At 44.6% G+C, this 24,763-nt stretch overlaps 1 protein-coding gene across 4 annotated transcripts in view; it reads left to right on the top strand.

Annotated features, from left to right (window-relative positions):
* SORD (sorbitol dehydrogenase) overlaps positions 1 to 24,763 on the top strand; it is a 43,313-nt gene that overhangs the window by 11,864 nt on the left and 6,686 nt on the right. The window contains exons 1-8 of one of the 4 annotated variants that reach the window (XM_070624920.1): positions 1,984 to 2,105; positions 3,411 to 3,722; positions 5,517 to 5,555; positions 7,926 to 7,959; positions 12,183 to 12,347; positions 16,964 to 17,123; positions 20,843 to 20,961; positions 24,203 to 24,268. In XM_070624920.1, the coding sequence (XP_070481021.1) occupies positions 3,507 to 3,722; positions 5,517 to 5,555; positions 7,926 to 7,959; positions 12,183 to 12,347; positions 16,964 to 17,123; positions 20,843 to 20,961; positions 24,203 to 24,268 (799 nt within the window). In that variant the 5' untranslated portion in view covers positions 1,984 to 2,105; positions 3,411 to 3,506. Of the gene's footprint in view, positions 1 to 1,983; positions 2,106 to 3,410; positions 3,723 to 5,516; positions 5,556 to 7,925; positions 7,960 to 12,182; positions 12,348 to 16,963; positions 17,124 to 20,842; positions 20,962 to 24,202; positions 24,269 to 24,763 lie in introns of those variants that run through there. The other 3 variants (XM_070624937.1, XM_070624932.1, XM_070624927.1) reach the window with 3 other exon arrangements.

Genomic DNA, 24,763 nt, shown 5'->3' with positions numbered 1-24,763 from the left:
TGTGTTGGGTGCTGTAATACGTGCTTCACAAACTATCCGAGATGAAGAACCAATTTTATTTTTATTTCCAGCTGGCCACAGACCAATAGGTGTTGCTGCATTTGGATGTTGCAACAATGTCAAAATGCTGTAAACATTTCTAAATGCTCTTGTCAATTTCTATACATGTTGTATCACATATCAGTAACAGTCCATCAAGCATCCTAAGTACACTTGATCTCCCTTTTTTTCCTGACAGCCAGCTCTACCAGATTTCAGGCAGGAGGATCTGGATGGGGAGAAGATCAAGAACTGCACAGCCCCCGGTTCCAGGGAGCTGAACACTGTGGAGGGGGTGTAGTCAGATTTTTGTCTTATGATATAGGGGAGGAAAAATAATTTTCCCTTTACCTTCTAGGTTCGTGGCTGAGACCCCTAGTAAAAAAAAAAGGCAGATTAATAGAGAAAATCAAACAAGTTTAATAATATGTATACCTCCTGTATACATGAGACATACTCAGGAAAACAGGGCAACTCCCCCAAATGGCCCAAGCCACCAACCTTAAATACCATCTCCAGCTAAAGACAAAAGAAGGGCCAGCCCTGGTGGCCTAGTGGTTAAGTGCAGTGCACCCTGCTTCAGCAGCCCAAGTTCGGTTTGCAGGTGCAGACCTAGACCACTCGTCTGTCATTGGCCGTGCGGTGGCAGTGGCTCACATACACAAAGAGGAAGATTGGCAATGGATGTTAGCTCAGGGGAATCTTCCACAGTGAAAAGAAAAGAAAAAAGAAGATGTTGGGAGGGACGGGGGATCAGCTATGGAAGGTTACCAGGAAAAGCACAGTAAACAAGGGTAAGGTTGTTATGCAAATTTAAGTCAGTGCCTTCTCCATGGATTAGAGTTTCTAGAGATTTAGTCATCCTTCTCTTCCTGGGGAGAGGGAGACCCTTACAAATAAAGATTTCCCTTATAAATGTAAATGTCTCTTACAAAAGGGTAACTTCTACTCAGCTTTCAGAGCTTTTCCTATGTCTGCTCTTTCTTAAAAATAATCAGCCTAAAGTAATCCTTATGCCAAAGAGATATATTTCAGGGTAATAAATTCTGCTCCCCTTCGATGATTAGCTGTATGAGGAAAGAACAAGTTAAAAGAGAAATAGTCATTTTAGAATGATGGGTTGACGTCGAATTATAAAAGGCAGAGAAAATAATGTGTCAACATCAAGTTAAAACATTTGTAAGGGCCCCATGAAGGTATTTCTTGATTTTTTTGCTCTTTGAGGAAATGTATTCTACCTTAGGTCAAAAGAATTGCTTTGAATCTGTAATAATCTTTTTAAAAGTAAGATAATTCTTTATCTGTAATACGACCCATTCAAAATATCCCCTCCTTGCATATATACATTCCTGTTAAGATTTTTGGGTGAGGACGAGGAGATGCATAATGAGGGCGCACGAACATCAGCGGCCCAAGTGGTTCTGCCGTCACAGCTCTTTCCCTTGTTAGTTTTGCCACCAGCTGACAGAGCCAGCTGCTTCTAGATGATCCAATTAAAGGGCCCTGATAGGATTTAAGGAGCACCTGAGTTAAACTGGGAGATTACTCTGAGGGAGGAAACTGGGCTCTTTAACCCTTTAATGCCTGAGCTAGACTTGTCAGTACGAGGCACTGGAGACTGAAAATAGGATCTAAAACTCCTTCAGAAACAGGAAAATTCGTGTAGTAGTGTTACCGAGCCCCAAGGGACGGGTGACCGGCAAGTGCATCCTTTTGCCCAGAGCTGCTTCCCCCCCGCCATGCCCGCCCCCCATAGAATGAGACTCGGTTCGGAATAGCAGAGCGGGAAGGTTCTTCAGTGAATGGAGGAGGCAGAGCTCCTGCTCTAAAACACCTCCCTGAAGGGAAGGTGAGCAGGGTTCTTATGGGATGTGAAGGGGGAGGGGTCTCCGCGTCGTCGCTAGGGACAGGGGCATTTGGGGCATGCGCAGACCTTCCCTTCTTGCACACGGCACCTTTTGCACACGCTTCCTTTTTGCGCATGGCACCCCTTCGCCACCTTGAAGTTTTCTGGTTTGGACTGGTTCTCTCGTTCGGCCTCCTGGAATTGTGCTGCCTTGGTTCTTGTAAGAAAGCCTGACTTAAAAACACAGCGTTAGACGTGGAAAATGTTTTAGGGACTTCCCTGGGTGACCGTAGCAAATAGCCCAAAGAAATACCTCCCTCCCCCTTATCGTAATTATGTTTCAGCAATAAAACAAAACTCAAAGTAGAAAAATAACAGGAAATTAAACCCAGCAAATACTGCCGTGTCTGCCCACTGCTGTGGGCAGTGCCTTTGTCCACAAAAAGCCAAGGGGCACAAAGCTAACATTTCCCCCTAAAAGCAGCAGGAGCAGTCAACAATATCATAAATAGGATTTTAGCATTTTAGGTAGTAAGTCCTAGTACTGCTAAGAGAGCCCTATTCTGAAGGGAAAAACTAGAATTATGGGTGTAGGGGAAATGCCTCTTCTAAAATCGCAGGGGAGAGAAATTAAGGAAGAGAAATATGTACTCATATATACAATATTGGCATCCACTTGATGAGTCTTTTAGTTTGGCTCTTAAGAGTTGGCAGTTTTCCCAAAATCAGATTTACACTAAGAACATTAATTACTGGAGAAAATATGTTCAGATTTTGCAAGGTGATATTCAGCATGTCAACCTACAAAAACAGAAACCAGTTTAAGAGGCAAAGTGTTTATTTGGGATCAAGGAATTGCAATTCAGGGAGCACAGATTCAGGTAGAAACCCAAATAGTGTTGTGGTTACAGGAGAGGGTCTCAAGCTTTTATGGGAAAAGGTGGGGAAAGATGAGCTAGGTTGTGTTGAAGAGTTCATTGGTGCTGGATGAGGTAGGCTGGGTTTGTACTTCATAGGTTGGCTTGAGATTCGCTCATCAGGCAGAAGGCTAGACTTGTACTTCATTGGTTAGTGATTCAATCATTAGCAAAGTCCAGTTTCATCAGTCATTACAAACAGGATAATCATGTCCTTACTGACTTCTTGTAATGTTGGTGGTTTCGTCCAGTTTGGAAGATAAAACAAGACGTGTAAGGCAATTCCTTTGAAATGGCTGCTCTGGCTCTATTTTAATATGGCTCCACTCATGTCATCTTTCACAAGCTCAATAATTTAAAAAAAAAAAGTTGCCTTACGTAGACCTGAACACAGTGAGCACTTAATCAATATTACTAACAGATTAGAGCAGGCAACAAAGCTCAGAGACTTCATATTTTTGCTTAAAATATAGAACCATCTAACAGGTTCATGTATGGTTATGGTCATACATTTTGAATTTGTAGGAAGTTATTTTTTAAACTTTATCTATTTATGACAGCTGAGAAGTAAATAATCCTTTACCCATCCTGTATGGATTCAATTCTAGGTGCTGGGGAAGCTCAGGAGCGGAAGGGGTCGCCTTCCCAGCCTGGCCAGGACAGGGAAGGCGTCTTACAGGAGATGATTGTTTCACTCTGTGTTCATGATTCATGTTCGTGAGTCTCTATCCCTGACCCGGGCCCGAGCGCCAGTCCCACGAGTACAACTGCCTATTGGACAGCCCCACCTGGGTGTTCCCAGATTCCGAAATCCCAACATATCCAAACCTGAAACTCCCCACATTGCCACAGGCTTTAGGAATTCATCTCAGATGCCTCCCTTCCCCTCACTTCCCGCCTCATGTGGGATCTTGAAGAAGGTGAGGGACCAGCCAGTGGAGAAATGGACCCCGTGGGGTGAACAAGGGAGCACAGAGGGGTTTGGGAATTTCAGGAGCCTTGTAGGGAGGCACGGTGGCCGCAACATGAGGGGTTTAGGATCTTAAAGGGCCACTGGGCATTTTAAGTGGATTTGCATTTTAGAAGAATCGGTATCAGGAGAAGAAGGCCAGTGGGAGCCCAGAGAGCCTGGGCTGGAGACCGGCTCCGTGGCCTTTGGGAGAGTATCTGACCCTTCTACTTTGACCCCGAGTTTGCCAGGAACAGAGCAGCTAGAACAAAGTGTCTTATGACAAAATGGCCAATTAGGAAACCTTTGGGTTTTCCTCCCACCTCAAAACACCATTCAAGCACTCAAGGGACGGGGAAGATTGAGGAGGGAGGCAAGCAAAAATAAGATCTCCTTTGCTCTCAAGGGTGCAGGGCAGCCAGCCCACAGGTTGACAGGAGACCTGGTAGACAAGAGCCGGTGGCAGAGGTGGGCTTCCTGGAGCTCTGCCTGCTGTCCTTCACCCTAAGGCAGGCGGTGCAACTTGACACTCCCACAGCTGATAGAATCAGGCCTAAAAACACTTCTGGAATCCTACTCCACTTTCTTCCAAATTCCAGCCCTTAAAAGAGCAGTCAAGTTCTCTTAATGTTGACATGAAAACAAGGGAAATGCAACTTTTCTCTAAAACAATTTTTAAAGCTTTAACTTTTCAAAAGGAGAAGGACAAGGTTGTCCAGAGCTGGTTCGACCATACTCTGAGCTAATTCTAGAAAAAGAAGTTTAATTTCATTTCTTTTGTAATAAGAGCTAACTTATTTACTCTGAGTTGGGCGCTCTCTTTCATGATTGTCTTTGTGATACAGAGGAGGAAATTGAGGGCACAAAGAGGTTACGTAACTACCCCAAGGTCGTGCGGCTGATGGCAGGGAGCCTAGGTTTGCGCTTGGACAGGCAATTCCAAGGTCTGAGTTCGCCACCACTGCACCACCCAGCTTAGCTGGAGGAGGGAAAAAGCATCTTCCCCTGATTTCTCCTCATGTTGAGGCCATTGCTGCAACCCAGGCAAGATGTACTGAGGACGTGAATTCAGATGCGCAGGTGGAAGTAGAGGAAAGGGGGCCATTCGGATTTCTTTAGGAAATACGTATTGAAGCTAATTTGAGAAAATATATTTAGGAAAGGCAAGAGAACATTTAGGGTGCGAGAGGCACGTGAGATGATTCTGTGTTTCCACAGAGTGTTCTTCCTGAAGTATTCTCATGATTTATTTGGGGGAAGAAGGGTGGCGGCTGAAGGGGATAGAAGGGAGAAAATACGTATGTGATGTATTTCTGACTTGAAGTCAGAAAAATGCTGGAAAACTGCCGTAAGTATAGTAAAGAACCATTATTCAACTCCTCTTTATCCCTTGTTACTATCACTCATAGAAAGATAAGAAGTCCTGTTCAAGAAACCTTCAGTACACCTGATTACACAACCTTTGGGAATGAAGAAAGGGGCTGTGGGGATAAAAGTGAAAGTTCGAAATCTCAGAGGAGCTAGGAAACTTTGATAGATGAGAAATAGGATAAATGAAAGAATATCACCACCGAAATCTGAGACAGAAAAAGAGATTAAGTAAACAGGATTGTAGCCAACATCATACCAAGTAAGCACAAATGCAAAGCAAGGGTTTTTAGTAACCATGCTGTAATAACTTTCTAAAACATTGTGAGCCCCACCCCTGAGCTTAGGATAATATTTACAAACTTAAGGGCTGATCTTAACATGGTCTTGTGCTTAGGTGGCATGTCTTCTGCAGAGAGGGGAGAGCGGAGCCAAGGTGAGATGTAAGAGTGATTAGAGTCACAAGAAAAAGAATGAAAAAGGAAAGCTGGTTGGCTGGGAGGGGTATTTAAGTTCTTGGTGAAATGTGTTCGGCCACTAAGGAAAACCAGGCTATTGGCACAGCACCCTCTAGTGTCTGGGAGAGTCACTGCAGCTTTGCCTGTCGCGTAAGGCCAAAGTTGGTCAACTATGTTAACTCCAGCAAATATTTACTGTAGTAATCTCTAGTGACCCAGGGCCTATTTGGTGTGCCCAACTGTTGCTTTGGGCTGCAATCTTACTACCTCTCCACTCCCAAATGGGGTGTTCTGGCCTGGCCTGGCTGGAGGCATGGATATGAAAAGCATGCTGTGGAATTATCTCTCAGTGCTGGGAAGTTGCCTACTAGTGCCTTTACAGAGTAGGGTGGGTTCCTGTTCCATGTTTGAAATAATGGCCTTAGTCTTTATTTTCAATTTAACTTGCAGTTTAAAATTGCACCCAGTATAACAGAAACATAACTACATGGCAGCCCCTGATGTGATGTAATGTCAGGTGTGGGACCAGCAATTTCTTTGAGAAAGATTTTGGTGGCAGCCAGCTATCTTGAGTTGCCCATTTCTAGAGGGATTCCCCACTCTCTTTCCTCCCTCCCTCTCTTCCTCGCTCCCTCCTTCCTTCTTTTCTTCCTTCCTTCCTTCTGTAGCCAGTTTAAATTATTAAGAGATGAAAAACTGCCCTGAGCCCCTTTTCCCCACATCAGGCTGCTTTGGATGCACCTCTACGATTTACTACCTTAGTGTTACCATGGACAGGTTGCTAAATCCCCCTGTTCCTCAGTCTCCTCTTATGGAAAATGGAATAATAGTGGAAGGTACCACATAGGGCTGTTGGGAGGATGAATGGAGGTGATGTGTGTACAGCACTCAGCATAGGACCTGCCACAGAGAAGGTGGCAGTGTTAGCTAATCGGCATTTGTGTTATCACTTTGGGCTTTGCTTCCCTGAAGACAAGGAGTTCAAATGAGCATGGAGCTGCTTCAGACAGGGCTGGTAATCTGAGATGAGTGAGAACCTCAGACCTTCCATGGAAGCACTATTATGGAGAGAGATGAATTAACAAATACAAGTGTGTCCCCCCACCCTAGGTTTCCGGCAGGGCTCTGTACCTGGTGCCAGAGATTGAAGGTACAGTCTTCAGCATCAAGGTTATTTTCTTGTTAGCAAAATAGCCCCAGTGTCGTTTATTGCTACCTATAAAAGCATCTGAGGAAGCTTTCTGAAGGAGGCAGGCTTTGAGCAGTGCCTCCTCCCAGAGCGCTCTGCGTGGGGCCCTGCCCTGGACATCCTCATCACCTCATTGACTGCTCCTTGCATCACCCCTGAAAAGGAGAAAAGGCATATTCCCCTTTATGGGTTCAGTGGGATGAAGTGCGGCAGGCTTGGGAATAAGACACACCTGGGTTTAGCCCTGGTTTATCCACTCTGTGGCAGTATGACCTTGACCAAATTATTTAACTTCCTGGCCTCAGGTTTCTTATCTGCAAACTGTGGGCTGTGGCGAGAAACACGTGCCATGAGGTGTGTAAAGCCCAGCACGCCATCTGACACATAGTAGGTGCTGTAAACATCTCACATCCCTTCTCCCTCTTCCTAGCTGCCTTCAAAGAATTAATAAAATGAACACTTCGGATTTGGCCACTCACTGTCCTTCCTTGTCACCAAGAATTTCCTAGCCAGTTGGCAATGGGGAGAAAAAGCTTGGTAAATAATAATGGTAATAGTAGCTGTGAACATCAGAATAGCTCAGATTGCTTTTTAAACCTGTGAGAGTGGCCAAAATGCAGGTCCTGTGTGTTCCCAAGGGACCTCTAAACCTCCACATGGGAGGTTTTGGAAGAGAGGACCAAATATTGGGCTGTGCACTGATGGAAAGGGAAAAGAGCGGCAGCCTGCACACTTGGTCCAACCTGCTCCAGACAAAAGCCCCCACATGTAACCGCCAGAATCACCCTCATCCTCTCCCTGTACCAGTTTGCCAGACCAAACAAATCTATCTAAGAATGTGTTTTTCCTAAAGGGAAGGATCTGTATGGAAGGCAGATCTTGAGACCCAGAAGCAGCCCAAACATCCTTTCTGCCTGGCGTTGCCTTTGGCATACTTCTCAGTCCAGGGCAAGTTGCACGGTGGCTGGGGTGAGGTCAGCTATTAGAGTCAGCGTTATTCCATGTACCCCTCAGGCAGCCACCAGAGTATGGTCTGAGCCTGAGTTAATTCTAAGAAGTATTTGAATGAAATTCCACTTTAATTTTTTTTAACTGAAAATGTACATAAGGTAAAGTTATTTTGCATGCTAAATGATTTTTTCTGTTTTGTTTCCTTTAGGAGAACTATCTTATCCCTGAACCAGGCCCCAATGGTAGGTCCTTGGGAAACTTGACGTATGTTTTATTGTTTTCCTGTTGTGTACCCTGGAGATACGTGTGCATTGCTCCCTTACCCCTTGTCCTACTGTTTATTACTTTTGCCTCCATTAAAAACTATGTCTTCATTAGGCTTGAACCTAGTCCATTGTCCACAGCATGACTGGGTAGATTTAACTTGGCTGCTACATAAAATAAAGGAAGTAGTGATAGAAAGAGAGGAGTTACCATATCACACTGCTGACTTGTCCCAAAGAGTTTTCCATATAAAATGTCTTCAATTTATGGAGCAAAGGCAGAATGGTTCTTCTTTTGACCTAACGACAGAGTTAGGTTACTCTCTCCACCGTAAGCTGCTATTTCAGGTGGCCAAACCACGTCCTGACCCTGACCCAAACTTTCAAAAGGAGTGAGTCTATACAACTTAATTTTTTAATTAGAAAAGAGCATCGTGCCAGGAAGACCAGGACCTTCTGTCCACTGGGGATGGGAGGGCCTGCGTGGAGCCCTGCCACACTGCCCTAATCTCCCACGCACAGAAAGTGAGTGAGCACGCTGGGGCAGAGTTCCCACCACCTTTGCTCCACTCCTTCTGGCCTCTCACTGAGCGAGCCTACCAGGCTGAGCTGACGTGCATGTTTCCTGGAGTGGTATCTATGCCTTGGGAGGTTATGCTGCCCTGTTGGCTAGGGCAGATCTCTGCTAACAGTTTTCCAATCTCTCCTGTCCCTGGAGTCCCACTTCATAATCTGCAGGACCCTGAAGTGGGGCTGGGGACAAGAAGGAGAGTGTCTATACATAGCACATCCCACACCCAGCCACTCAGGGCCCCTTTCTGTCCCTTGTTTTTTCTTTTTTTTGCTGAGGAAGATTTGCCCTGAGCTAACATCCATGCCAATCTTCCTCTATTTTGTATGTGGGATGCCGCCATAGCATGGCCACCAACGAGTGGTGTAGGTCCACGCCCAGGAACTGAACCCAGTCTGCCGAAGTGAAGCACACCAAACTTAACCACTAGGCCAGGGTGCTGGCCCCTCCCTTTCTGTCCTTGATGAGTTAGACGTGTGCTTCCCCACCTTGCCCCATCTACCTCAGAACTGTAGCTTCTGTGTGAACATTAGATTGAAGGAAGCTTTCCTGGAACCTCCTGAGCTTTGCTACTCAAAGGTCAGTTGGTTTATTGATTTATAGTGATAAGAATACAGACAATAGCTGTTTCTATGAGTGTTCAGCAAGTAATGTATATTTAGGACTTACGTGTTTTCACCAAGATACCGTGTTCAGAGAAGTGAAAGAGACACGTCGCTGAAAAGTTGAGGTGAAAAGTCCTGAAAACTTGCTGTTGATTTAAGAGGTGGCCAAGCAAGGGCTGCCTTAGCCTCAGAGCATCCTGGCACAGCTTCTCTCTCTGAAGCAGCGTGGTGTTCTCACTTTGTCCTCTCTTGCTGCCCTTGAATTGGAAGAGGAAACGATGCTGAATTTCAGCATCTCTTGTTATAAATTGTAATTCAAAAGAGGAAACTCTAGAGATAGTTTTCGTAACTCAAATGATTTTTCCCTACCTTTGATCTCAGAATTCACCCTGCCATTTCTTCCTCTGTTCACCAAAGACAAAGTCCCACAGAGCCACACCTGGTGGATTGCCCAAGGTTTGTGGCAAGGGCAGTGTGGAAGACATCTGGATGCAGAGCAGAGCTGTGGGTCTCTTTGTCTTTCTAAGGCAGAGCTTTTTCTCAGGGAGATATTCGTATCATGGCCCTCTCAGTCAGACTAGGCCAGTAATCCTTTAGGATTTATTTCGGCAAAGGGACTCAGGAGCATTATTATTTTAAACTTGGAGAACTGACAACAACAATACCACCAAGTCTCACTATATCCAAACCTGTGAAGGGGAAATGCCAGTTGAAATCTTTGGATGGTTTAAATTAAAGCTGCTCTTTTTAACAAAACAACAGGCATGAAGAACACAGTCTGATAGCTCTCAAAGTGCTGCCAAGCCTAGGTTTGGCCAGCCTCCCTCGTGTGAATAGATAAGAATCAGGCATAGCGTACCAGTTGTCTGGAAATAGTTATCTCCTAGAAAACAATTTCTTCCTCTTAGGTAGTTGATACATTTCTTCCTACTGGTAATATCTTGTTTATTCTGTATATCAAAGTTCTCTGGAGAAACAGAAGCAAGAGAGAGAGGAGAAGAGAGACTTATTATTTATTTATATATAGATTTACTATATATGTATATAGAGAGAGGGCAGGGGGAGATAATTTTTTATTAATTTTTCCGTCTTCTCCCCAAAGTCCCCCAGTACATAGTTGCATGTTCTAGTTGTGGGTCGTTCTGGTTGTGCTGTGTGGGACGCCTCCTCAGCGTGGCTTCATGAACAGTGCTAGGTCTGCACCCAGGATCCAAACTGGTAAAACCCTGGGCCACTGAAGAAGAGCACGGAACTTAACCACTCAGCCACGGAGCCGGGCCCCAGGGGGAAATTTATTTTAAAGAATTGACTCCCATCGTCATGGGGACTGGTAAGTCTGAAATTCATAGGGCTGACCAGCAGTCTGGAAATTCAGGTGAAAGTCAATGTTGCAGTCTGGAGGAGACTTCCTTCTTCAGGAAGCCTCAGTCTTTTCTTCTAAGGCCTTTGTAGGGGAGGAAAACTTTTCCTTTCCTCCCTTGGTTCTTTGGCTGGCCTAATAATTAGATTGACACAAGACAGATTAACAGGATAAAAACAATTTTAATTTTATACGTATGGGAGCTCATAGAAATGTGAGACTCAGAGAAGTGACCAAAGCAGGCAGCTTTGATACCTTTTAGATAAAGAAACAATAAATTTGTGAAGAATTGACAAAGAAGTTTGGGCTTGGGGTAGTAAATTAGTAAAGAAGTAACAAGGTTTATTTATAGTCTTCTAGGCCTTGAATTCCCTGTCTCTGGTGATAAGGATGTCTCTGTACTTGCTAGAACAGGGAGGGTACCTTTCACATGGGAAATGTATTTCCTACTTTCAGGGGGACAGAGGAGGGTCAGAGTGTCTTTACACTGGCTGTTTCTTAAGAAACTTGATTCAAATAATCAATATGCCAAAGTGGCATTTTTTGGGACCTGAACCCCATCACCTTCTTCTGATTGGATGAAGCTTACCCACATTATGGAGGGTATTCTGCTTTATTCAATGTCTGCTTATTTAAATTTTTTTTAAATTCAGGTATAAGTGATATACAACATTATATTAGTTTCGGGTGTACAACTTAATGACTTGATATTTGTGTATATTGCAAAATGATCACCACAGTAAGGCTAGTTAACATCCAATACCATACAGTTACACATTTTTTTTTTCTTGTGATGAGGACTTTTAAGATCTATTCTCTGAGGGTGGCCCCATGGCCAAGTGGTTAAGTTCAAGTGCTCCGCTTCAGCAGCCTGTCGTTCACTGGTTTGGATCTTGGGCATGGGCCTACACACCGCTCATCAAGCCATGCTGTGGTGGCATTCCACATAGAAGGACTAGAATGACCTACAACTAGGATATGCAACTATTTACTGAGACTTTGGGGGGAAAAAAAATGAGGAAGATTGGCAACAGATGTTAGCTCAGGGCCACTCTTCATCACCAGAAAAAAAGAAATCTATTCTCTTAGCAACTGTCAATTTTTCCTTCATCTGACTCATTTTAGCATAATGCCCTCAAGGTCCATCCATGTTATTGAAAATAGCTAGCTTTCCTTTTTTATGGCTGAATAATGTTCCATCGTGTGTGTGTGTGTGTGTGTGAGTGTGTGTGTATACACATATATATACACCACATTTTCTTTATCCATTCACCCATCAATGGGCACTTAGGTTGTTTCCATATCTTGGCTGTTGTAAATGATGCTGCAGTGAACATGGGGGTGCTCACATGTTAATCACATTTAAAACATGTCTTCACAGCAACATCTAGTGTTTGACCAAACAACTAGGCACCATAGCCTAACTAAGCTGACACATAGAATTAACCCTCGCATGCAGTTATTTGGCTCTGTGGAAGCCTTCTTGCTTTTCAAGCCTTAATTGGGGTTGCTGTTGAGTTTGTTTTCCTCTGTGGACTAAATTTTGTACCTGGCCTTTGAAACCAAGACCTCTCCTTTGTCCAGAGGAAGAACACCAGGGTGCCTCAGAGTAATAGAGGGGTCGTTCCCTTGCTTACTTGTTTTCTCCTTTCTCTTCTTAAACCAGAGGTGCTGCTGAAGATGCATTCCGTTGGAATCTGCGGCTCAGATGTCCACTACTGGGAGCATGGTCGAATTGGGCATTTTGTTGTGAAAAAGCCAATGGTGCTGGGGCATGAAGCTTCAGCGACAGTCGTGAAAGTGGGATCATTGGTACAGCACCTAAAGCCAGGTCAGCCAAGCCCTTCAACTAAGGGATTTATTTGTTCATTCAACATAAATATTTGTGCATGCTTTCTTGGAGCCAGGCCCTCTGTTACACATGGGGGATACAGCAGTGAACGGTACAGCTTTGGTCCCTACACACATGGGTCTTCCACAGGGGAAGGCAGAGCGAGGACAGATAGTTGCTTAATCACAGTTGTGTTGAGGGCAGGAGAGAAGAATACGGGGTGCAATCTGTGTGTTCTACCCAGACCCCGGCTCGTCTGAGGAACACCTGAAGGTAGGTAAGAACTAAACTAGGAAAAGTGGGGGGAGTGGGGGGTGGGGGGGGGTGGGGAAAATGTTCCAGGTGCAAGAACCAAAGCTGCCTCCATGTGCTAAGAACCAGGGCATTTGGTGCAGTCTTTGATTTTATTGGCTGGCTGGGAAACTACCAATAGTTTCCTAGATTTGCTTTCTTCATCCTTGCAGAGGGAGGAATTCTCAGCTGTGGCAGACTGTGACATTCCCCAGCACAGTGAGTTCAATCCAGGCTGTCTTGGCGTGGCAAGCTGTCGGCTTTAACTTCCTTTGCTGACGAGGCTGCTGCACAGCCTGGAGATGAGGTCAGATTATTTGGAGGATGAAGGGGGTTGGCAAGAGGTGCTATCCTGTGTGAGCTATAAGGCTCTCTGAGCCTGGCTACGTGAGGAGGGATCGACCAGCTCTGAAGAAGCTAGACATATGTGTTATTTAGGAATGTTAAGTCAGGGCCTCCATTCCTCATCAGTGGAAGTCAAGAAAGCCCCTGAGGTTTTGCAAGGTTGTCCCAAAGTGGAAGGTTCATAGCTTCCGACAACCACTGATTGCTTCTTGCCTGTGGGATGAGGTCTCTAAATGTAAGTCATAACAAGGAGTGGGGGGTTGCTAAATTTAAGTTATAACAGGTGCTTAGTCAGCATCTACAATGGGTCCCGCCTTGGGCCAGGTAATTTGAGGGATATAGAAAATTGAGAATATGTGATCCCTGGATGCTTTGAGCTACTTGAGGAGACTGGATGTCAGGACATACATAAATGCCAACAATTAAAGAACTAGACTATATGGGTGCTATTGGTTTGCAACCTTCTTGGGAGCTTCCCAGCTGTAATATGAAACCAGCCCCATCCATGGAGGGCAGAGAGAGACTGAAGAAAGAGGCGGACCACCCCAGATTGGCAGGTGGCAGGTTTAATAAGCAAGGGAACTCACATGTGAGGCTTGTCTTCGGTGGCTGCAAGATGAGTAGATCTCCACACCCACCCTCCAAATCTTACAAGTTTATATAGACGCCTTAACTGGATTCAGTCATGTGGTCTCGACAACACATTGCTCTCAAGGCTGAATCCTTGAAAATGGTTCCCACTGTGGGAATGGTGGGGATAGTGTACATTGCAAGCAGGGTGGGGCTGGGGTGGTGAGGAGCCTCCAGTTGCCTAGATCCAGTTCTCAGGTCAGCGGGTGGTCATGTCCTCTTGAAGACCTCCTCCAACAGTCAGGTATGGGAAAGAATAGGCTCTGGGAGTTCAAAGAAAGGGCATTTGTTGTGGGCAGAGGTGCTTAAAAAGAAGGTCCATGGAGGAGATAGGTTCAGCTGGACATTTAACAATAATAATTATAAGAAGGAGAATAAAGCAGTTAACATTTATTGATTTACTATTTGTTAGTCCCCAAGTTAAATACTTACATGTATAATTATTTATTTCATTCTTGAAACAACCCTACGAGATAGGCATCATTTTCCTCATGAACAGGTGAAAAAGGTGAAGTATAGTGATTTCCCAGGGTCACACACCAGTTAGTCTCAGAGCTGGGGTGCCTGTCTTGGTCTGCTTGACTCTAGAGCAAGTACTCAGAGCCACTGGGCTGCCCAACGTCTGGAGACGAGAAAGATTTTGTATTTGAGTTAGTGAAGAGGTCAGAATCTAAGATTCCAATTAAGAGGAACAGAATAAGAAAATTACAGAGGTGGGATTACATATCTCAGTTGCTAATAAGTTGCTGCTTGGAGCAGAGGTTCTGTGTTAGGAAGTTAGTGGAGATGATAAAAATGCATAATCTGTATAAAAGTCCCTCTTTTAAAAGCACCATACAGGGCTGGCCCCATGGACAAGTGGTTAAAGTTCTGCACGCTCTGCTTTGGTGGCCCAGATTTGTGGGTTTGGATCCCAGGCATAGACCTGCACCACTCATCAGCCATACTGTGGAGGCATCCTACATACAAAATAGAGGAAGATTGGCACAGATGTTAGCTGAGGGCAAATCTTCCTCACCAAAAAAATAAATAAATAAAAGCATTGAACAACTGTGAGTTACATGTTATCATAATGAAATAATAATTAGAAGATAAAATTGAGTAATATAAAACTCCACCTGATTATGGAGGATCTTGAATGCTAGGTTGAAAAACTCATTGTTGGGGCTGGCCTGGTGGCATAGTGGTTAAGTTAACATGCTCCACTTCACCGGCCTGGGGTTCGCTGGTTCAGATCCCAGGTGTCGACCTACATACCACTCATCAGGCCTTACTGTGGCAGCATCCCACATACAAAGTAGAGGAAGATTGGCACAGATGTTAGCTCAGTGACAATCTTCCTCAAGCAAAAAAAAAAAAAAAGAAAGATTGGTGACAGTTGGTAGCCCAGGGCCAATCTTACTTACCAAAAAAAAAAGAATTCATTGTCAATGGGAGAAGCATAATTTGGAGAAAGTTCATTGGGCAGCAGAGAAAGTAGCAAGGAATAGAACGAAGAGAGATATACAGGTAGAGGAACACATTTTAGTTGTCACAAGGATATCTGTGGAAACTTTCTTTTTAGAATATAATTTTTGTTTAAGTGTTTCATACGCTAACTTTGACTTAAAGTTCTTTTTTTTTTTTTTTTTTTGCTGAGGAAGATTGGCCCTGAGCTAACATCTGTTGCCAATCTTCCTCTTTTTGTATGTGAGTCGCTGTCACAGTATGGCCACTGAGATGAGTGGTGTAGGTCCATGCCCAAGAACTGAACCCAGGCCACCAAAACAGAATGCGCTGAACTTCACCACTAGGTCACCAGAGCTGGCCCTGACTTAAAGTTCTAATCAACTAATCTAGAAAGAAGAGTGGTTCTTAGTATTTGCTTACAAAATTTAAGCATAAATCTTAAAGAATCAATAAATCTAAGGCATGGAAGAATTCTGAATTCATGAAAAATCTGGCCATCTGTTTCATAGTTTGAATTTCCTCTACAATAATACCAGCTCAGATAATTATAATAATGATAATACTGTAAAAAATAGTGAATACTGCTGTATATTACTACTGCTATCACCATTGCCATCACTGCTTTTAATGAGCACTAACTACAAACCAAGACTGTATTCTGTGGGTACTTTTAACACAAAAGACAGAAAAAATAGCTGAACATGTCTCTGCTTAGTAAAGGGCAGACTTCCCAGGGGTTCCTCAGAATCAGGAGGGCCCTCGTGTGGCTAGTCATCCCTCTGGGGTGGGGGTGGGGGTTGGTGGGAAGGGACACAAGGGAATGAAATTTCTGAGGTAGTGGTGATGTTCTGTATCTTGATATGGGTTTACATTACACAGGTGAATGCATTTATCAAAATTCATCTAGTGATCCACTTAGGATTTGTGCATTTCATCAATATCTAAATTTTGCCTTAAAAGAGAACCATAAACAAGAATTGAACTCTGGTTAATAATGTGCAGATTGAAATCTTTAAGGAGGGAGTGTACTGATGTCTACAACCTGCTTTGAAATGCGTCAGAAAGGAAGATGGATTGATGGATGGAGGAGAGATGGATAGATGGGAGGGATAGACGGATATGTGACAAAGTGAATGTAGCTAAATATTAATAGAAGGATCTAGGAGGAGGATATCTGAGTGTTCACTGTAGAGTTGTTTCTTTTGCTTTGCCTTATTTTGAGTTGTTTACAACTTTGCTGTATGTTTGAAAATCGTCATAGTGAAAAGATAGAAGAGCACTTCAAAGGCTGGGGTAGCAGTCTGGGAGAGCCGGCTGTTCACAAGCCTGAATGTTACTCTGCTGTCCCAGAGTCCGAGGCCTCTGCGGTCATGCACCTTAGCCGTTCTGCTACCAGGAATCAGTTGACTCTTAGTTATTATCTAAAGACAATCAGACTGAACGTAAAACCCGCCAGAATGGTGGCTCTTGTGTTTGTAAATCCCTTGCCCCGTGTTTTCAAAACAAGTGAAGAAAAAAGGGTGCAAACTCCTCGCACTAGCTACCTCTTTTGCAGCAATTTGAGATGGGAACTGGACCTGGCTTGCCTTAGAAATGGGACTGGTTCTGTGTTTCCCAAGCTGGGAGGTGGCTGTGGAGCTGGAGCGGCAGTTGGCTTGTTCCATGCGTTGGTAAAGGGCCAAAGCAGTCTGTGGAGAAGTGGGCTGGTCATTTTCTCCCAGAGTGTGAGTCTGTGCTGCATCCTGTGTTTCCTGTGTAAGCACTAACAGGCTGGGCTTGCCTAGGGCACCCTGGGTCCCCAGGGAGGAGGGTGGCTCTTTGGGCCAGATTTTCCTGCTGGCATCTGCCCATGGGTGTGCATCCCTTCACCATCTCTGCCCCTGCTCGTGTTTCCTCTCCAGGTGATCGTGTTGCCATTGAGCCTGGTGCTCCCCGAGAGACTGATGAATTCTGTAAGATTGGCCGATACAATCTGTCGCCGTCCATCTTCTTCTGTGCCACACCCCCCGATGACGGGAACCTCTGCCGGTTCTATAAGCACAATGCCAGCTTCTGCTACAAGTTAGTGCCCATGGCCCCACCATGTCACCTGGGAGTGCTCCTCCTCTGTTTGTTTGATGTTCTTCTAGTCTCCTGTAGTGATTTCTTTGTTTCTTTCAGCTCATGATTCCAGACGTGAGGTGTCCCCCTGGGCAGGCCTGCCCTTCTTGGTGACATTGAGTCACCTGCCTCAATAGCTGACCAGGGCTCAGACTGACTCCCAGGGCTTGGTTTTAGTCTTTCAGTCCACCGTTCCCTCACCTAGAGCAACAATAGAAAGCTGTTGCTGAAATCACTCACTCCTCTCTAGCCGTCCTGGAGATAACTTGTGGTTCGTCCTTCGTTATTGGTCTCCACTGCGGCTACGGGAAACAGAGCTTATAACAGCAGTGACCTTGATGACAACAACAACAAACAAAAACAGCAACAGCTGGGGTTTCCTGAGGAGGCATGGCATGGAACCAGGGCATGACTTTCAGGACCCTGGATCCACTCCCTCCCAGTGAGTGACTTTAGGGAAATGACTTAGCCTTCCTCTGCTTCAGTCTCATTTAATCACTTGAAGGTTAAATAAGGCAATGCGTGTAAAGTCACAATTATCATTACTATGTGCCTGGCCTTGTGCCAATAAGTGCTCCTCATGCCTTATCTTATTTAACCCTCAGAAGAATAGTGGTGAGGTGGGCACCAGTACTGCAGTTTTGTGCAAGGATCAGCAGAGGCAGGAGGAGGCTAATTGACTCGGGCACAGAACAGAGCTAGAAGTCAAGCCTGGGTAGCTCCTAATCTCAAGCCCCTGCCCTGTGGTCAGTACCCTATCCCAACTCTCAGAACGGCTTCTCTCTGACAGAAGCAAAGGGCTGCGCCTTCCACATGGGCCCTGGCCCATGGAGCCCTGGGGTTGTGATGTACCGCTTTCCTTCTGACCTGATCAGGTGCGTTTTCCTCCCACTCCAGCCTGGCCCCAGTGGTGGCTCTGTTGGCCAGGATGGGGCTTGTCCGATGGAGGCCAGCTGCTGGTCACAGGGGCAGCCTGACAGATCTGAGTTTTCTAGTGGCCACTGGAAGCCTTGAGAAGAGTCACAGGCCAGAGACCGCGTGTTGAGTTTAAGTCAACACCTGCACCTGCTCTAGAAGAAAGCAAGTCATGCGGGCAGAGTCCACCTTTCAGCGAGTGGTTCCTGAACTAGCCCACCTTTTCTGGGTTCTTTCCAAGTCAAGGCGTCAAACAAGACTTCCATGGAATGCGGAGGAACAAAGCAGTAAAGCTCAAGACTAACCACTGATCTCTGCCATTTACCAACTGTGTGACCTTGAGCAAGTTACTTAAACTTTGCAACCTCAATATCCTTGCCTGTAAAATGGAGATGATAATGACACCAATATGATGAGATGCATAGAATTATTGATGGGATTCAATGAGAAAGGCATATCAAGTACTCACCATGAGACCTGGCGCATAGTAGGTGCTCAATAAACAGTGCCATGATACGTTGTAGCCGTGGCCTTGTGTCTGGGGGATGGTACGGGGTTAGGCCTGAGACGGAGCCTCGCACTGGGATGGAGGGTGGTCTGTAGGGAATTGTGGAGGAGAGGGTGTTCTGGTTGATGATGGTGATGGAAGGGCTGAGGAGGGCCTCTAGGGGCCACACAACTCCCACCTTGTCCTCTCCTCCCAAGGTGCTTTCTGCCTATGTCCCCAGCCCAGCCCTGGACCTAAGCCCTCCTCTCTGGTTTCTCTTTATGAAGATTCCTACACTGCCACCGCCTCTTTATTTTCTCACCCACCTTATTTTCTTTCTATCTTCCTGCTTCCCCCTTGGCTTCTTGATCATCCTTTTGCCTGTTCCCTGAACCCTATTGTGAAAACCACCAAATTGCCTTGTCATTCTCTGGTGTTTATAAAGTCATGAAGGATTAGGGTTGGTAAGAAAGTTAGAGTCCTCTCATCCCTCTTCCCCTGCTGCCCCCACTGAACAAGGTTGAGGAAGGAGGACCAGTAACTCTCCCAAGGTCAGTGGCAACGGGGCTGAGCCTCACGACTCTGCCCAGTGCTGGTGCTTCTGCCTCCGTGCAGCTGGCTATGGCTGCATCTGTGAAAAGGCAGCATCTGCCTGGTCAGAATAATCTCCCTGATAACAGTCCTCTCTCATCTCTGTCCCCAATCCCATTTCTCCTTGGTGTTCTTGTTTCAAGGGGAAGTCAGAACGAAGGTGAGAGGAGCTCACACTTCCTGACCTCAGCTTAGAGTCAATACAAGCCTGGGGGAGGCCCAAATGTGAAGGGGCAGACATGTCTGAGTGAGTGTGGTTAGGGGTCCTTGAGAGACTTTGGGTGTTTTCATTATTTTACTTCAAACTTTTCCCCTTATATAGAATTGACGGGGTAGGTTGGGTGAGTGGAAGGGGTGATGACAGTAGTCAGAGCAGGAGAAAGGATTGGAGTGGGGGGTTGATGTGAGGGAAGCAGAGGGGAAGGGAGAAGGAACAGGTAGGGGCCAGCAGCCAGGCTAATTACAGGCCTTAGTATTTATTCTGTGAAGGATTGTGAACAATGACAGCAAGATCATGGGGATGAGCACATGGTTTGGCTGCCACCTTTATTTCTTTTTGGAACTTGAGGGTTTTCATGTTCTTGCCTGTGGAGGTTTGAGGGGCATTGAATAAATACTGGACAGTGAGGAACTAGCAGAAATTAGATATTAACTCTACAGCTCCTTGTACCAGGAGGCAGCTGATAATGGGACAGGCAGACGTGGAATCAGGAGACCTAGGTTGAAGTGTGGCTTGTCCACTCACTAGCCTTGTAACTTTGGGCAAGTCTCTTAATGTCATCGAGCTTCAATTTCCTCTTCTGTGGAATGGAGGTAAAAATAAAGCCTGCCCTTCCTGCCTGACAAGGTCCTAGTGAGGATTAAATGAGATTATGGATGAGAAAGCTCTCTAAGCTGTAAAGCCTTATTCAAATGTTTGCTGTCATCATAACTGGGATTGTTAATAGGGTCAAGATGCCAGTAGACTTGGAAGTGAAAATCAAGAACCCAGTGGCAAAGGTGGCACAGCATTTAATCAGCTGTGTGGAAGACAGGCCCTTTTCTCATCTTAACCAGTCCTGGGACAACCGTGTAGCTGCTACCATCAGACGTGGTTCTTCTGGAGCATGTAATACAGGAGACAATGAACAGAGTGATGCCAGCTTCTAAATCAGTGTTTGGCAAAGCTACTGATAGTAAGGATTGTTTGTTAAAGTGAAACCACAAAGGCTATAAGTTTGAGAAACAGATATGATGCTGGAATGTGGTTATGTTAACCCCTTGTTAAATGAACTTTTCATTTATTGATGACGGCCACACCCTAACTTATCTTGGATAGCAGTTAAAGAAAACATAATGTATTCACATTCACTGAAGTGATTTCACCAAAGAAAACCATTTTCAGAGGGACGCGTGTGGCACAGGCTCTGGAATCAGACATATCTGGCTTCCAATTCAAACCCTTTGAGCCCCTCACTAGCTTTGAACGTTGGAGCAAGTCATTTAATCCTCCAAGCCTCGATTTCCTCGTCTGTAAAATGGGAATAGTAGTACCTGCCACAGAACTGTTCCAAGGATTTACGTGAGTGAATATATGTAAATTGCTTAGCACATTGCCTGGCACATATGTAAATACTTAATAAATATTAACTATTGTTATTATTGTTAACCCAGAAGGACTAATTGAGTGTGTTGAATGACTCCTCAGGCTTCCTGACAATGTCACCTTTGAGGAAGGGGCCCTGATTGAGCCGCTGTCTGTGGGAATCCACGCCTGCCGGCGAGGTGGAGTCACCCTGGGAAACAAAGTCTTTGTGTGTGGAGCTGGTAAGAAACAGACGATACCCTGGTTATGAGCTCATTCAAGGGGAATGTGGGGACCCCTCTGCCCATCTCATTCCCCCTCCAGGGGCTGAAATTGGTCCTAGAATCTTCCTGGATGGGGCAGGATTACAGTGTACTATTCCCTCAGTGACCAGCACTTTGCTAAATAAACTAATATCTGCAGACATGATAGTAACTAATGTTATTTCCTAGGCAACATAACCCTTTTGTTGATTTAAAGAATGCAATTTAGGATTATGTTTCAAGCCTTGTTATGAAACTAGGGAAATATTTTTGGTAGTAAAGGGAAGGGCAACTTTTGGACATTTCAAATGATACGAGAGAAGTGGTTTCCTGGTCCATCCAGAAATGAGATGGTCCCGCTCATGGCCAGTGGAAGGAGTGGGGTCGAGCCCACCCTGAGCCAGCACCCTGCCTACATTGGGGTTGCAGCGAGCTGCCTTCTCTCTTTGCCTGCTTCTAGCCACCCAAAGAAACCCTATCAGCCTCAGAGTGAATCATTCTAGGCATCTAGGCTTCTAATTGCTGGTGGCCAGACAGCATGCTCACACTCCTTGTGGGTGTGATTTGGAGTTCCTCATATACTTTTTTTTATTGAGGTATAATTAACATAGGACATTACATTAGTTTCAGGTATACAACATAATGATTCAATATTTGTATAGATTGCGAAATGATTACCACAGTAAGTCTAGTTATGGTTCCAAAATTTTTTTTTCTTGTGATGAGAGCTTTTAAGATCTACTCTCTTAGCAACTTTCAAATATGCAACACAATATTATTAACTATCGTTACCATGCTGTACATTACATCCCCATGATGTTATTTATTTTTTAGCTAGACATTTGTACCTTATAATTTTTTTAATAATCAGAGGGACTTTTTTTATTGACGTTGGTTTATAGCGTTATGTAAATTTCAGGTGTACATCATATTTCGATTTCTGACTACATTGTGTTTACCACCCAAAGTCTAACTGCTGTCTGGTACCATACACATGTGCCCTTTTGACCTTTTCACCCTCCCTGCTCCCTGCTTCCCCTCTCGTAACCACCAATCTATTCTCGTGTCTATGTGTTTGTTTGTTTGTTGTTGTTGTTTTTATCTTCCACATATGAGTGAAATCATACAGTATTTGTCTTTCTCTGGCTGACTTATTTCATTTAGGATAATGCCCTGAAGATCCATCCATGTTGGCACAATGGCTATATTTCCTCTCTTTTTATGGCTGACTAGTATTCCATTATATGTATATGTATATATACCACAACTTCCTCATCCATTCATCTATTGATGGGCACTTAGGTTGTTTACAAGTCTTGGCTGTTGTGAATAATGCTGTAATGAACATGGCAGTGCATCTATCATTTTGCGTTAGTTTTTTTTTCTTTGGATAAATACCCAGAAGTGGAATTGCTGGATCATATGGTAGTTCCATTTTTAGTTTTTTGGGGAACCTTCATGCTGTTTTCCATAGTGTTTGCACCAAATTACATTCCCAAGAAGAGTATATGAGGATTCTCTTTTCTCCACGTCCTTGCCAACACTTATTTTTTGTCTTTTGGAAAATAGCCATTCTAAGAGGTGTGAGGTGAGATTTCATTGTGGTTTTGATTTACATTTCCCTGATGATTAGTGACGTTGAGCACCTTTTCATGTACCTGCTGGCCATCTGTATGTCTTCTTTGGAAAAGTATTCAGATCCTCTGCCCATTTTTTTTAATCAATTGTGTTTTATTGCTGTTAAGTTGTATGAATTCTTTATATATTTTGGAGATTAACCCCTTATTAGATATATGATTTGAAATATTTTCTCTCATTTGATAGGTTGCCTTTTTCACTTTGTTGATGGTTTCCTTTGCTGTGCAGAAGCTCTTTGGTTTGATGTAGTCTCACTTGTTTATCTTTCTCTTTTTGCTTTTGCTTTTGGGGTCAAAACCACAAACTCATCATCAAGACCAATGTCAAGGAGCTTATTGCCTGTCTTTTCTTCCAGGAGTTTTAAGGTTTCAGGTCTTATATTCAAGGCTTTAATCCATTTTGAGTTAATCCTCATACACTTTTGTGACTGATTTTCTTTGGCAGGGTCGCAGAAGTGACCTCAGGGCTTCCTAAGAGGAATGATGGGTGTAGAACAGACTTGCCTCAATGAACCAGCAGACTGTAGGATTCGGGTGACAGATTTTTTAAAAAAATCTGCATAAGTAATACATTTTTGCCATAGAAAAAGAAGATAAGTCATACATACCACACTTGGACACACGCAGAAATTCACCCATAGCCCTGTCACCCATCAGCCTGAGAAAACCACTGCTAACTTTTTTTTAAACGAGATCACGCTGAATATGCTTCATGTTACCTACTCTTTCTTAAAAAAAATCGATATATTGTGAACATTTTTTCACATCAATAGATAAAAGAGTTATGACATAATTTTAATAGCTGTGTGGTATCCCATTGTAGTTTATTTAACTGATGACTTTGTTGGTCATTTCAGGCATTTTCCAGTGTTTTACTTACTAAGGGAACTCACAAAATTGTTTTCAAGGGGAGTGTCCAAAAAGCAAATCCCCCAAGACATTCTGCGTAGCCTTATTTATTATATTCTGCATAGCCTTATTTAGTCTGGTTTTTGTATTAAAAGCATTGTATCATCTAGCATGCAGATAACTCTGGGGAAGCAGGTGGTTTCCAGGCTGATTCTTAGGCACCTGAACATCCTGGAGGTGCCCGAGCAGCTGAGTCAACCCAGGGAGCCAGCTCACTTAAGGACACCCTGCACGGGGGTCCTCAGGTGGTGCCTAAAAAGGATATATCTCTCCTAGGGGAGGCGTGATGGGTTCTAAGAAGGTAGGATCAAAGAGAGAACAGGAAAATATATTCAGACCTCCTGAGACTTATTCTCGGAACAAAGAAATGTTTCCTTGAGCCCTCTGGTTCTTTGACATTATCCCCAAGCAGTGCCTAAGGGTATGTGGAAAATTTCTAGCTTTGAGATATGAGAGAATCAAATAGAATCCTGTGCTAGGAGCAGATTTCATGTAGAGGGCAGTCCCTCATGCATTCAACAAACAGCGTCAAGTTCTCACTGCCTGCCGTGTGTCCAGCACTGGGATAGATGCTAGGGGTACACAAAAGATATAGTTTCTCTCTATGGCCTGGACAAGGGGGAGAACTGATGTTTAACATTTCACAAATGTCTCCCATTTCCTACTTTATTTAGGGCCGATCGGACTAGTCACTTTACTCGTGGCCAAGGCAATGGGTGCGGCTCAAGTGGTGGTGACTGGTAAGAAGGTTTTCTTCATTTTAAATCTCCTTGAGGGGGAAGCAACTGGGCCTACAGTTTGGGGCTAGGGCATGAGACCTGTTCCCTTACTGGGGTACTGGGTTTCTAAAGGGGCTCCTCTTCTTTTCTCCTGGGTTCCAGGGTCGAAAAGCCCACCCAGGAATGACCAAGTCAGGCCTCAGGAGGAGCCTCTTATGAAGCTGCTGGGAGAGGGCGGCTGCTGTGGAAAAGAGGACCTGACTCTTTATGTGTGGACCTTAGGCTCAGGTGCCCACTCGGTCCTAAGAGGAGGCTCAGTCCTTGGTCCACTGACCAAGTCCAGGAAACGAAGAGGGTCTGTTTGTGATGTGGAGTTAGTGGGATGTGTGAGATGTTTATAAGAGGATGTCTATGTGTGAAGTGTGTGGTATGGGTGAGAGATATGAGTGTGTATGTGTGAGGGGAGGTTATCTGTGATGGCCTGTGTGGGTATGTGTGTGTGGAGCTGTGAGGTGT

The sequence above is a fragment of the Equus przewalskii genome, chromosome 1, assembly GCF_037783145.1.
Source record: "Equus przewalskii isolate Varuska chromosome 1, EquPr2, whole genome shotgun sequence".
Lineage (NCBI taxonomy): Eukaryota > Metazoa > Chordata > Mammalia > Perissodactyla > Equidae > Equus > Equus przewalskii.
The sequence above is the reverse complement of the archived record's forward strand: the minus strand, read 5'-3'. Positions and strand labels throughout refer to the sequence as shown.